Source organism: Ochotona curzoniae, unplaced genomic scaffold (assembly GCF_017591425.1).
Source record: "Ochotona curzoniae isolate NIBS_2020 unplaced genomic scaffold, NIBS_Ocur_1.0 contig_430, whole genome shotgun sequence".
In the NCBI taxonomy this organism is placed as follows: domain Eukaryota; kingdom Metazoa; phylum Chordata; class Mammalia; order Lagomorpha; family Ochotonidae; genus Ochotona; species Ochotona curzoniae.
The window spans coordinates 19,806,148-19,820,584 of NW_024466219.1; the positions used below are offsets into that span (position 1 = coordinate 19,806,148).

A 14,437-nucleotide genomic window follows, 5' to 3' on the forward strand; every position below is an offset into this window, starting at 1 on the left:
CATGGGATGCCTGGCTTTGAGAAGGTGGCTTAACCTGCTGTGTCAGCTGCAAATTGCATTCCTTTGAGCTCCTTGTGCTGCTGGCTGCAAACTAGACTTTTCCAGTTAGGCTTGAAGACTGGAGAAAATATACAGGTAGGCAGAGTCCACCCAGCAAGGCAGGCTGGCAGCATTTTGGAACCCATAACACCTGGTTGATGGGTGAGATTGGCAGGGGTAAGGCTAAGGGCTGGTAGGCCCAGTCACCCTAGAGGCTCCAGGTCCAAGGCCCTGGGCAGTACTGGCAGCACTGCCCGGGCTAGGATCACATGTAAGTTAAACCAATGAGCAGTCTCAGATGGGGCCTGGCACATGACAGGATCCCTGGATTCTCTTCTGGCGCAGGGGCTCACAGCCACTCCCCAGTCATTCATGCCTAATTGTCCACTTTACAGTAATGTGCCGTAGCAACCAGAGAAAATGAACAACATTAAGAGCTTGATGCTATTTGTTGTTTTTAACAATTATCTATTGTTATTGGAAAGGCAGATTTACAGAGAGAAGATGACACAGCAATCTTCCATCCACTGGTTCACTCCCTAAGTTGCCACAACAGCCAGAGCTAAGTTGATCCAAAGCTAGGGTCTAGGAGCTTCTTCGGGTCTCCCATGCAGGTGCAGGGTTCCAAGGCTTTGTATCACTCTCAGCTGCTCTCCCAGGCCACAGCAGGGAGCTGGGAGGCAAGTGGAGCAGCTGGGATATGAACCAATGCCCATATGAGTTTCTGGCACTTGTAGGTGGAGAATTAGCCTACTGAGGCACCAGGCTGGCCCCAGAGCTTAGTGTTAATGCATTTTGTATATGGCATCACTTTTCTAGAAACTCATATTCTAATTATTTAAGGCTAATATACAAAAACAAAAAACTTGATTTTTATATACTTACTATATATAACAACTTATTGAATGTACTAACAGTCTGTAGATTACTTGAACTTTATGTGACAATTACAATTACGGACATGAACCCGTGCCTATATGAGTGCTTGTGTTTGCAGGCAGAGGATTGATTAGCCAATTGTACCATCATGCCCTCCCCCACCTCCGGGATTTATTTCTTACCAATCCTTATATATTTTTTCCTGGCCTTTTTTTTTTTACAATTTCTGCAATCTGTAGTACAATATTGAATTATATCTTCTTGTATCTTTTGACTTGGTAACTAGGAGAAAGAATTCTTTGTTCCTTATTTAAAATGTGATGGAAATTTGGTGGCTAGAAGGCAAGGAAAGAAAAATAAATAAAGTGATGAAAATGCAAAAAACCCCACAAAAAAAAAAACTGTTGCTAATACAGTAAACAAAAACACCCACATTCAAAACAGCATCCTTCTAGGTAACATTTCAAAAGCTTTTTCTTAACCCCTTCTTGTGACTGCATCACCTGATGTTGCTTCTTAGTCTTTCTTGAAGCTTTCCCTTGCCTGCTTCCTCTCTCCCTCCTCAGAGAAAGGCACTCCCAAGAGTGTCTGCTTAGACCTCTCTGATGTCCTTCTTACCCATTGGAAAACCACCTAAGGCTCATTCTTCAGAGCCAGGCCAGCTTCAGGAACTTCCTTCAGAAGCAAAACAGAAGCCTTTTTTAAAGTGTTTTTTTTTTCCTTTAAGCTGTACTTTGGGGCCAGTCTTGTTGCATAGTGGATAAAGCTGCTGCCTGGGGCTCCAGCATCATATACATATGCACTGGTTCATATCCAGCAACTTCGCTTCCAATCCAGGCCCCTGGTAATGGCCTGAGAACAGCAGCAGCAGAGGCTTAGCCGCCCTAAGCGCTTAGCCGCCCACGCCCATACCCACGTGGGAGACCTGCATGGAGCTCCTGGCTTCAGCCTGGCCCAGCCCTGGCTGTTGTGGTTACTTGGGAGAGCGAATCAGAAGATGGAGGATTCTGTCTCCCTTTCTGTAACTCTGCCTTTCAAACAGACAAAATTTTAAGAGACCTATACTGCACCCCTTAAAGTCCCTCCACTCCCATCTCCACACTTTTTATAAGACCTTTAAGGTCTTATAAAAGAAAAAAGACAATATAGAAACAAGTAACAAAAGTCCCTGAATCTTTACAATGTTTTCCTTCCTGATCTGTGGAGCAGATTTCTTTTTGTAGAAATGACAATGGGCAGTTGTTGTCAAGTTGGATCATTAGAAAGTGTGTTGGTGAGACCCAGCGCTGTAACAGCTTAAAGTCCTCGCCTTGAATACACCAGGATCCCATATGGCGCCGGTTCTAATCCCAGTAGCCCCGTTTCCCTTCCAGCTCCCTGCTTGTGGCCTGGAAAATCAGCTGAGGATGCCTAAAGCCTTAGGACCCTGCACCCGCGTGGGAGACCTGGAAGAAGCTCCAGCTTCTGGATTCAGATCAGTTCAGCTCTGGCCATTGCAGTCACTTGGGAAGTGAATCATCGGATATAAGATCTTCCTCTCTGCCTCTCCTCTCTGTATATCTGACTTCCCAATAAAAATAAATAAATCTTAAAAAAAGAAAAAAGAAAGTAGGTTGGTTGGGACACTTCAGTGAAGGAAAAAAAAATTTTTAAGATTTATTTTTTATTTGAAAGGCAGAGCTACAGAGAGAATGAGAGACAGGGAAGGGGAGAAAGAGAATGAATCTTCCATCCTCATTGACTACCCAAATGGCCTCAACAGCCAGAGCTGAGCCAATGTGAAGACAGCAGCTAGGAGCCTCCGCCTGTATTTTATCTGGATACAGGGTCCCAAGAACTTAGGTCATTCTCAGCTGTTTTCCAGGCCATCATCGGGAAGTTGGATGGGAAACAGAGCAGCTCAGACACAAAATTGGCACTCACACAGGATCGTGTTGCCAAAGTTGAAAACAGCTTACTGTGCCACAGCAGTGGCCCTAGAAATAAATTTACCTTGATGAATTTCCTCAGTTCAGGATCTGATTTTTATGTCAAGGACCAGAGAAGCTGAATTATGCTAATTAGAAGCTTGTGTATGAAAAACAAATGACCACAGCCAGCATTGTGGCATAGCATGTTAAGCTGCCAGTAGCAATGCTGGCATCCAACATCCAGGTTCTCACCATGGCTATTCCACTTCCACTGCAGTTCCCTGGCAGTGTGCCTGGGAAAGCAGCAAAAGATGGCGTAGGCACTTGAGCCCCTGCCACCCCTTTAGGAGATCCACTTGAGATCCATCTCAGGCCTATCAAATAAATCTTAAAAAAAAAAAAAAAAACTTACCCAGGGGGCTGGTTAATCCCCCACCTGCAAGTGCTGGCATCTCATATGGACACCAGTTCATGTCCTGGCTGTTCCACTTCCCTTCGAATTCCCTGCCTATTATGGCCTGGGAAAGCAGTTCAGGACAGCCCAAAATCTTGGGACTCTGCATCCAAGTGGGACACTCTGAAGCAGCTCCTGATTCCTGGTTTCGGATTAACTCAGCTCTGGCCATTGTGGCCTCTGGGGAGTGAACCAGCAGATGGAAGTTCTGTCTCTTCTACTCCCTGTAAATCTGCTTCTCCAATCAGAATAAATAATAAAGGCTTACCCAACGTATTCATTTACAATGGAAAACCTAATGTGGAAGGAACTGGCTATTCATTTCCTTGCAGAAAAACTAGATTGAATTAAAATAATAAGATTATTTGTGGAGAAACAGAATGGAAGTTGTAAGAAGCCCATATTTTACAAAACCACATCAAGCTGTGACAGCTCATCTCCACCTCCAGGACCAGACAATTCTTGCACCTGGGCAGGGAGGATGCTCCATTTCCACTGTTTGCCTCTCTGGTTTCGTCCTCACGCAGGAGAGCTTCAATCACCCCTCAAGGCCAGACAAAATCCGGAATAAATAAATGCAGCCCCCAGTTCCTTGAGTCCTAAAGCAATTCAGTAAAGCATCTCGGGAGCTGATCGCCCGTGGCCTCCGGGTCAGCACCGCTGTCTGCCGGGCGGGCCACGCACTCCGAGAAGAGCCACAGGCTCCAAGGCAGCGAGAAAAGGGAAGGAAAGGAAGGTGGGAGAAGAGGAAGAAGGCGTGTGTGCCCCGGGACCCTGGGGCAGAAACGCCCAGGGTATCAGGGCCGCGTTTCCTGCTCTGGCCCTCAGAACCCCGTCGACCGCCCCTGCGGGCTGCGCGCACCCAGCTCCACGCAGCCGGGCTGCCGCAGCGCCTGACGGAGAGCCGCGCGCCGCCCAAGCCCGGGCAGGCCACCCGAGCCCTGCAGCCGCGCCCGCAGCCCCCACGTGCCCCGACTCGGCGCCCGGGTGGCCAAGGGCTCTCCCTGCTCCAGGCTGCCCGCGTTGCTTCCGCCCGGCGCGGGCAAAGAGTCCCGCAGCCCCCGGGGCCCCCTAGGCAGGCAGGCAGGCAGGCAGGCAGGCAGGCAGGCAGGCCGCCCGGGCCCCCGCCGCGGAGGCCATGGCAGACGCGCTCGGGGCAGGCGGCGAGCCGGGCTTCCCCGGCCCTCCCCCTCGGCCCGCCGCCCCCTCAGTCCCCTCAGCCGCCGCCTCCCCACCTCCCGGCGGCCGGAACCTCCCTGCGGGGCGGAGTGATCCCGGCGGCGGCGGCGTAGAGCGCGGCGCGGCCGCGGGGGGCGCCCGGGACTGCGCGGGGCGGGCGGCGGCGGCGGCGCAGGGAGGAGGGGAGAGGGGCGGGGCCCGGGCGGGTTGTTGTGAGGCGACTGCGCTACCGCCGGACCGGGGCGGTCATGGCGGCTCCATATTAACACCCTCCTCCTCCTCCTCCTTCGCCGCCGCCGTCTCCTCCTCCTCTCCCTCCCGCCCGCGCTCGCGAGCCCTCGCCCCCTTCACCCTGACGCCTACCTCTGCCCCTCAGTGACCCCCCTCCCCCGCTCCCCTCTCCCCTGCTCTGCCATGCCCGGCATGATGGAGAAAGGGCCCGAGTTACTGGGGAAGAACCGGTCGGCCAACGGCAGCGCCAAGAGCCCGGCGGGCGGCGGTGGCGGCGCCTCGGCCACTAACGGCGGGCTGCACTACTCGGAGCCCGAGAGCGGCTGCAGCAGCGACGACGAGCACGGTGGTAGCCTCGAACTCCTCCCCGCCAGCCCGCCTGCCCCCCTCCCTCCACCCCTCCCCCAGCCCCCTCCCCGCGCCGCGCTCGCGCCCTCCCTCCCCTCGGAGCCCGGGCGCTGCGGTAGCCGCGAACTCCCGGTGCAGTGCAGCAGCAACCCCCGCGACCCCCGCCCCTCGCCCGCGCCCAGCCCTCCGCGCCTCCCCCCACCCCGCTCCCCGCCCCCACCGCTGCCACCTCCTGGAGCGCCCGGAGTTAGTATCTCTCCCATCCGCCCGCCGCTCCTTCTTCTCTTCCCTCCTGCGATTTTTATTTTTTATTAAGTGTGCCTTTTTTTTTTTAAATCTCCTCCCTTCCTTTTTCCTTTTTTATATATATATTTTTGGCATTGCTTTGCAGATGTTGGGATGAGAGTCGGGGCTGAATACCAAGCTCGGATCCCTGAATTTGATCCAGGTAGATACATTTGCTTAAGCAAATTCCTGTCTCCTTCCCCCCCCTCCCCTCACCCCTCCCTGTCTGAGCTGGGTCGGGGTGTCCGTGGAGTGGGGCTGGGACGGGGGAACGGGGGCCGGGCTTGGGCATGCATCTCTGGCCGGGAAGGCTGTCAGGCTTGGCCGGGCTGTGACACAGGGCGTGTGGGCAGATGTGTGCTTTGCAAGGTTAACATGGTTTCCTTTGGAGGCCACTTGCCCGCCGGTGGCATCGCCTGTCTGCACCGCCACCTCCATCCCGAGCCCGGAGCGGGGAGAGTGGAGGGAGGCGACCTGCCGTGTAGGGTCGGGGGTCCGAGGCCAGGGCGGGGAGGATTGGCTGCGGGAGGGGGGAGGGGGCCGAGGGCTGCAGGAGAAGGCTGTGTGGGCTGTGTGCGGATGGACCTTAAGATGTCCATGGCCACAGAAGCCGCCCCACGCGCGGACCCAGGGCTCCTCTCCTTTTCCTTCTTGCCCGGGTGGGGTGGCTTCGGCAGCGGTGGCATCCCTGGCGCAATGTGGGCGCTGTGCAGAAGGGGTGGGGACCGGCGGGGCAGACGCGGGGCGGCGCGCCTCGCCCGCCCCGGGTAGTGAGGCCACAGGACAGTGGCCGCGGCTGCCAAGGAGACATTTTCTCCCGGAGCAGCCAGGTTCCAGCGGCCTCTGCCAAGCCAGCTTGCGGGTTCCCTGTCTACTTTTCTCCAAACAGGCTCCCCCGGCGGTCACGGGATCGCAGGCTGCGCAGGGATTGGGCGAGAGTTCCCGCATATGGAGGCGCCCTTGCTGGAGCCTCTCGGAGCGGCGCGCTTCCTCCTCCCTGGCCCAGACCACCCTGCTCGGTTCAGGCTGTGGACAGACGGGCTTTGAAAGGCCCCCCGCCTTTTCCTTTCAGTGGACAGTTTTTTTTTCTTTTTTTCTCCAGTGACCCCTCTTGAAGACAGTGTGTCTGCAGGATCCTTCAATTCACTGTCAGATTTTAATGGGGTGGGGGGGCGCTTGCCACTCGGCATTTGTTCGGGGTGGGGCACAGCTTGCTTATGTAATGGTTAGGGTGTAGATGACTGTTCGGGCTTCTGCTCTCCACATTAAGGCAGCTGCAGAGTTCTGCTAAAGAGTTTGTGAATGTAGCAGCTAGTCCTTGGGAGCAGAAGGAACCATGTTGCAGGGAAGCATTCCGGATTCGGGCTGCCCTGCAAGTGACATGCCTATGAATATGCGTGGATGGAAGCTAGCCCTGTGTCCCGCTGGGCCTCAGATACTTTTTACATGTTCTGTGAAACTCATTTTCTTTACTGATGTAGCTGCTAGGCGAGCGGCACTTCCACATTATCTGTCCTGCCTCAGGGTTGAGCTTGACATTCAGAAAGAACACTTTGGCTCTAAGATAGGCCAGATTCCATTCCCAAGCTCTTTTATTTTTGCACTCTGAGCTCGCTTCTGGCCTTCCCGGAGCCTCAGTTTTCCTATCTGTAGGTAGTATTTCGTGGAGTTTGAATCAGGAATGAATGAGCGTGTGGCAGTTTTTCGGGAAAGATTGAATTTCATCACTACAAATAATGATCCTGATGATAATTATCACCTGATTCTCGCTGAGTACCGTGCACGCTTTTGGGGCGTGTTGATAAAATTACTTCCACGTTAGAACTCAGAAACCAGGACTTTTTCCTGATTTTGTAGACATACCTGTCTCTTATTTATTTTTTAAGATTTTATTTATTTGAAAGAGTTACAGAGACAGAGGAAGAGAAGACCTTCATCTGGGTCTCCTGTGGTGGTGGCAGGGGCCAAGTACTGGGCCATATTCCAGTGCTTTTCCCAGGTCTCTAGCAGGGCGCTAAATAGGAAGTGGAGCGGCCGAGACAAGAGCCAATGCTCATAGGGCCTACTGGCCTTGATTCACCCTCTTGGTTACAACACTTGATCCCATTAGACAATGTATTTACTTCATAGGTAGTTACAGGCAGATTGATAGGGGCCTTAGAGTTACTTTGTCTCAAAATACTTACCCATGCCTGACCAGCTTTTAATAATCGGAGTCAAATATAAAACATATTTCAAAATTTAAAACATAGCTCATTTTAATGAAATAAGTAGTGTATTTGTAGAGGATAAAGAATGGAAATGCTATTTTTAAAATGGTCAGATTCTCTAACTAGTCAGGCTATAATTGATATTTGTTACCACAATAAGAATAAAAATATTCTTTAAATTCACTTGTTCACTCTGTGTTTAATAATCTCCCAAAGCATACCAAATGGTGGAAGGACATGACTAAAACCAGTTACTACTTAAACTTAGATAGACTTTTTATATTTTTGTAGGTCAGACTTGTTAGGTAACTTGATTATCAGCTACTAGACTTTTTTCCAAATAGTGAACCCCTGTACCGTTTAGCTTAGTACAGCTGCTCTTTTATTCCAAATGTTGTACTGTTGTTGTGTAGCTTTTATTTCACATCAGTTCTGTGTGGGTAACTGAGAATTTAAAACACATTGCCTTGTGACAGTAGTGGAAAAGAAATATTTATTAGTGATAGAAAACAATGGCTTTAGCTTTCCTTTCTTGTGCCTCATTTTGTCATCCTTGTGTCAGCACTTTGGCTGAGCTTTGTAGAGATTATCTGTCCATATTCCTGCAAGTCATTTGGATGAGAAATTTCTTAGATGCTGTTATGATCAGGAGAAAAATTAAAAGAAGATCCTTATGGAGGATATTTCTATTGAAGACATGATGGTGGTGATAATAGAAATGAAATGCATAAATTATGGAAGGCTCAACTGATTACCTTGGAAAATGTCAGGATTGGAGTTTATTGGAATTTCTGAAGTCAGGAGATCAGGGACAGTTTGCCATAATTAAGGCATCATTGCTTCTAGCAATATGTTTGTCATTTACTGACTGGCATTGTGAATGTCTCCTAGACCTTGACTGTGTGGGGTTGTGGTGAAGAGTCACCTCACAGGACTGCACGTCAGCCTGGCCTGGTGACTTAGAATGGCCTGACCGCTACAGTCCTCAGTTTCTTTGTAAAAGGGACAGAAGATGAAGTGAAAAATAATATACAATAGTGAGTTTGTAGAAAATGCACACTATGAAGATATGATTAGAAAAAAAACTGGTCTGATTTAAAGCATTTTTAGCACCAAAAGAAACTTAACCTTCCGATTCCATTTTTCCATGAACTTTTTGATGTACCTTGTATTATTTGTTAGTTTAAATAACTAAAGAATGTGATCTTTGGTATATTGAGAATGTGAACACTTTAACATAGTTACTTTGCCCTTACTAATGTAGCCAACTAAATACAGATACTACTGTGATGTTCTAGTACCTGGGAGACACAGGCCATCTCCTAAAGACCAAAAGTTTACACTCTGTCTTGTCTTTGAAATCATTTCCATACATTTCTCCCATGGAGCTTTCTCTTCCAAAATACATTTTTGTGCTTGAAAAGTATTTTTTCCCATGATCTGCTTCTCTACTTCTATACTGTTCCTCATGTGTGTGGCTGTAACTGTAAGCCTCGAGTTGCTATATTTTCTCTGGCTTGAATTAATGCATAGTTTATTAGCATTTGGTGGTTTCAGCCCTGGGTAGAGGTGAACTGCAGTGACCTCCTGGCTGGAACCCTGGAGGTTTACAAATTCGGAGTCATGTATTGGGATGATGAGAGGCAAGGCTTTCTGAAGTGAGGGAAAAGTGTTTGTGAAGAGGGCTGGTGGAAGTAGAGCGAGCATTCCGTAGTGCCCCATGCCCAAAGAGAATGCATTTCAGTCCTAAAGTGGATAAGACCAAACCATGTTATATACACAGTGTTTCTTTTTTCTGGTGTACATACTTACAATAAAGTTTGATTTATAAATTACACACAGAAATATCAACAGCAGTAGCTACAGTAGATCTTAGCCATCCCTGCATACATTTTATTTTTTCTCAAGTCAAAAAATATTTCCTTGTTGACTGATAGCTTCTCTCTGGCATGGCTGAATTGCTAACATCGCTGTGCTTGAGCTTTGGGGCCATTGGGAAGGGTTATTTGAACACAAGGCACTGCTGTTCTCCAAGGTCTGATAACAGAGTCCCCAGTGGAACAAGACTTCGTGACACTGCTCAGCAAGGTCTGAAGTTTAAAACTTTAGAATTGTTTACTTCAGGAATTTTCCAGTTAATATATAATTTTTCCTGGCCATAGTGGACTTCAGAAAGCAAAACCATGAGTAAAGTGGACCCTGTATAGCTTACAAGGATAGGAACAGTATCACCTGGAAGATTGAAGGTATCAGAACTGAATTCCCCTAGAATGCTGTCATGCCCAGGACTCTAAGAAAGTCTTCTCTATTCCTAGTTTGAATTTGCTGTTAACTATATGATTTCAGATTTAGAATATAAGTCATATAATTAAAAATACTGGGTGGCAAATTTAATATTCTCAAGTTATTTAAGTTTTTTTATGTATTCCATGTTCTCCACCAGAGTCCTGACTTTCAATAAAAAGAATATAAAATGTACCGTATTTTTATTGAAATTTTTGGAATTTTCTATTGATATAGAAATATCTGAAGGTAAGTAGAAACCCTTCCAGGGTAGAAAAAAGAATTGAAGAAAGGAATTGTCTCCAACAAGCTTAAACCACCAGCAGTTATTCTTACACTATGCTTACTATATATCTGCCAGGCATTTCACTTAGGGCAGTGTATCAAATTATATATATTTTTCTTATTTGTTAGTTTTGTACCAGCATCTTATAATGTACTTTGCCAACTGCAGATTTTTCTAAATAAATTATTTCATAGGAATTAAGCTTTTTAAATGGTTTAACAATTAAAGACTAATTATTTCCTTTTCACAACTGACACCCTACTGTGGCCTTTTAAAATCTAGTAACTTGTTGCCTAAGTTTTGCTTTGTTTCTCAGCTGTTCAGAAGTTAATATACTTCTAAGGTTCGGTTCTTTTGTTGGTGAGTCAGATTTGAGTCTCAGTATTATTTCAAAATATCAGACCATTTGAGGTAAAAATGTAAATATTGTCCATTTAGTTTATATCCTTTAAATATGTTTTGTCCATTTTTTTTATAATGGCAAGGGGAAAACTATTGTATTCATCCCAGGGAGGATGTTTATTTTTAATAGATAGGTTGTCTTTTCCTTTTATGTGAGATGAATCAGGTCAGAAAAACTAAAAGGTCATTTTAGCCATTTACTATCTTCAGGGGGTAGATAAAAGAGGTCATTTGAGTTAAGGCCCCATGAGATTTCTGTTCATCTCTTTTTAATTTGTTTTTTGATACAGGAAGATGAAGCCTTTCTAAAATAAGGAAAGAACCCAGCTTAAAGAATTGCCTTCCATATCATATAGCAGTTACATTAAAGTTCTATATAATGGTTCTGTGTTTAGTATTTAGATTTTGAGCAGCTCTTTGAGGTGGATTCTCTTATCCCTGTTTTTGGAGATGAGGAAAACTGAGACACAGACCCTTCAAGTAGAGTACCCAAGGTGAGTCAGCTCCCAGGTGACAGAACCGTGACCCTGAAATCGCCCTCGGTTTCGGACAATGTCAGTCATTTCTTCAGTTTAGATGACATACAGATCATCAGACATAGTGGAGTTCAGTTCAGAGTTGGGCAGCGAACCTTGAAATGCTTAATTAGGCATTCCCTGCTGTCAGGATTGCACCCCACACCCAGTGCTTCCCTCCGGCCCCCACAGTGGAAGAGCTCTTGTCTACACAACTCAGATGCCAGTTTCTGTCAGATCAGCTCTTAGTTACAAAGCTGAGAATTTTGGGGGAAGTGTGGTTGATGTTATTCCTGGGAGGAAATACACAAAAATTTAATATTTAATTGGGAAGACATAATTAGGGGATGCCTTTTAATTCAGATTTCTGTAACACAAGAGTGATATACAAGGAACGACATGTAACTGATAAGCATGATGTTCTAAGTATTGAGACCTAATTTGTTGCATTAGATGTTCTGTGAGTAGGATTTAAGATCTTACTGCCTCAACCCATTGTGCAAAAGAGAATAAGTTTCATGTTACAGGATAGAAATGAAAGATTTATTTCACTGAAACTAACATTCCAAAGTCTCTTCAGTGAATGTAAGTTTTGAGGTAAACAACTTCCAAATTTTTAAAAAATTCTGTTTTATGATATTAAAGATAAAATTTTGAAGTTTTATTTTGTAGCTTTGGTTTTTCAAGTCCTTTGATAGTGTCTATCTTTTTTTCCAGCTTTAGATTTTCCTTACTGCAAAATGTAAAATTATACAGTGATTTTTAGCTTCATGTTTTACTTGCTATACAGAATTGCTTTTTGGTTGAATATTTATAATAATTTTAAAGTAGACTTACTTATTTAAAGGCGGAGTTACACCGAGAGATCTAACTGAATGGCTGCAGTGGCCAGAGCTGTGCTGGTCTGAAGCCAGGAGCTTCTGGGCCTCCCATGTGGATTCAGGCGCCTACAAATCTTTGGCCATCCTTTACTGCATTCCCAGGCACATTATCAGGGAGCTGGGTCAGAAGTGGAGTAGCCAGGACTGAAATTGGTGCCCTTATGGGATGCTGATGCCACAGGTGGTGTCTGTATGCACTATGCCACAGCACTGGCCCCATTTATGATTTTTCCAAAGTAAAAACTATTGGATGACGATAAATTATTGGCTGATAGATAGCATCTCCAAATGGAAATTATGGTTATAAGTCCCCTACTCCTGGAAATGAATGTTTTTTTGACTGGTGACTGCAGTTTAATGTTGAATTTGGGCAATTCTGACTGTTGATAGATAACTACTTCATGAACATCAGCTATTTATTCATAGATAAATTATCTTGCAATGTAGTGGCAAAGCTTTGTTGGTAGTTTTGATTAACTTGAATGAAGCTGAGAATTAGGTAGAAGCCAGTAAGGGCCATTAAAGTAATGAAGAGACAGAATATGTGTCTTGGTAGCTGTGTCCAACTTTTTATTTTCATATAGTTGAAGACAGGGTCGGGAGGGTGGTACACCCTTTGATTCACTTTCAATGTCCACAGCCACCGGGTTGGGCCAGGCTGCGCCCAGCAAGCTGTGACCCTGTCTGGGTCTCCATGGGGGTGTGGGTGGCCAGCCCAAGCACTGGTGACATCGCCTGCTGTTTTTCAGGTGGATTAGCAGGGGACTGGATTGGAAGCATAGGATTCTGGACTCCTGACTGGCACGCTCCCAAAGAGTGAGGGCATGCAGGCAGGGGCTTAACTCAGTACCTGCCCTCATTCTACTCATTTTTATCATAAGATTTTTTTATTTGAAAGGCAGAGTTAGAGATCTTCCATCTGATACCGTTTACTCTTCAAATGACCAAAACAGTCTGTTCCAGGCCAGGCTGAAGCCAGGAAATGAGATTCATCTGAGTCTCTCACTTGGGTGCTAGGGTCCAAGGACTTGGTCTACCTTCTGCTGCTTTCCCAGGCACATTAGCAGAGGGCTGGACTCAAGTCATTGTGGGATAATGGCATTATAGATTGTGGCTTAACTGAGTGTGCCACAGTGCCAGCCCCTCTACTAATTCTTAGTTTACACATATTTACTAAAAGGCTTGACCTTTCATTCTTGATTATAACTGATTAGAAATAAATCAGATTACTATGCTTCTAGATTAGAAATAGACTTTCAGATTACATTAAGAAGAAATTATTTAGCATTTATGCTTTTTATTTTAGTGTGGATATTAATATAAAATGTAGTAAGTAGAATTATGCTTAAAATGAATAGCTAACAGGCTCTTTGCAAAGAATAAGACTTAAAAAAAAGAGGGATGGACATTTGGCACAGCAATTAAGATGCCATTGTTTTGGATGCCCATGTCCTTTACTTAAATACCTTAGCTTGATTTATTTTTTTAAAAGCTTACTTCTCTTGAAAGGCATACTTACAGAGAGAAAGAGAGACAGAGAGGAAACTCTTGCATCCACTGGTTCACTCTCCAAATGACTTTAACCTCCAAGCTGAGATGTTCTCAGGCCAGGAGCCAGGACCTTCTTCCAGTTCTCCCATGTTGGTGCAGGGTGCCAAGTCTTTGGGCCGTCCTCTACTGCTTTCCCAGGCCACAGGCAGAGAACTCCATCAGAAGTGGAGCAGCCTTGACACAAACCGGCGTTCATATGGGACGCTGGCTCTTGAGGTGGAAGATTAGCTAGCTGAGCCAAAGTACCAGTTCCTGGCTTGATTGCTGGGAGGCAGCAGTGATGAGTCAAGTGGTTAGGTTTCTGCCATCTACATAGGAAACCTGTGTTGGGTTTCTGGCTCCTAGCTTCTACTTCTGGCTGGCTAGACCTGTTGCCTGCATTTGAACTGACTGAGAAGGTGTAGTGTTCTCTTCCTCCCTCTCTGTTCTTCTTTTCAGATAATTAAATAAACAATTTTAAGAAAACCCAAACAATAAAAAGTCACAAAAACTTAGAAATTATAACAGTATTGGTTGGCATAGATATAGAACATAAGGGGGATTGGGCACAGGCCACTTGGGACACCTACGTTTCCTAACCAAGTGCCTAGGTTTGAGTCCTGGTCCCACTTTCTGCTGTTGTGTACTCTAAGAGAACTGAGGTGATGGATTAAGTAAGTCCCTGACACTGAAAAGGGAACCCCTGAGTTAAGTTCTTGACTCTGGTTGTAACATGGCCCAGTTCCAGCTACTAAGGGCATTCGGGCAGTGAGCCAACAGATGGGAAATCTCTATATCTCTGCCTTCAAAGTAATTAAATAAAAAGTTAGATGATGTGTTCTTTGGCTTAAAAAAAAAGAATCATGTTATTATTATTATCATTATTTGAAAAAGTTCCAGAGAGGAGACACTCACAGACCTCTTACCCATTGGTTCACTCTTCCAAATGACTGCAGGAGCCAGGAGTGTGCCAGGCAAAGCCGGTGCTTCATCTGGCTCTTTCAT

General features: G+C 46.2%; 1 protein-coding gene and 1 long non-coding RNA gene across 10 annotated transcripts in view; one reads left to right on the forward strand and one right to left on the reverse strand.

The window, feature by feature from the left end:
• Positions 1–685: 685 nt before the first annotated feature.
• On the reverse strand, positions 686–4,583 carry LOC121159866. 2 transcript variants are annotated; one of them, XR_005884456.1, is made up of 4 exons: positions 4,518–4,583; positions 3,751–3,881; positions 1,101–1,253; positions 686–712 (listed from the first exon to the last, which is right to left on the reverse strand). It is a non-coding gene; the product is annotated as an uncharacterized LOC121159866 (long non-coding RNA). The 2 variants fall into 2 exon arrangements; XR_005884455.1 differs by lacking the exon at positions 4,518–4,583 and having other exon boundaries at positions 3,751–4,111.
• A 160-nt stretch (positions 4,584–4,743) lies between these two features.
• RCOR3 (REST corepressor 3) overlaps positions 4,744–14,437 on the forward strand; it is a 59,159-nt gene continuing 49,465 nt past the window's right edge. The window contains exons 1-2 of one of the 8 annotated variants that reach the window (XM_040985620.1): positions 4,744–5,038; positions 5,432–5,488. In XM_040985620.1, the coding sequence (XP_040841554.1) occupies positions 4,876–5,038; positions 5,432–5,488 (220 nt within the window). In that variant the 5' untranslated portion in view covers positions 4,744–4,875. Of the gene's footprint in view, positions 5,042–5,431; positions 5,489–10,005; positions 11,001–14,437 lie in introns of those variants that run through there. The other 7 variants (XM_040985621.1, XM_040985619.1, XM_040985623.1 and 4 more) reach the window with 7 other exon arrangements.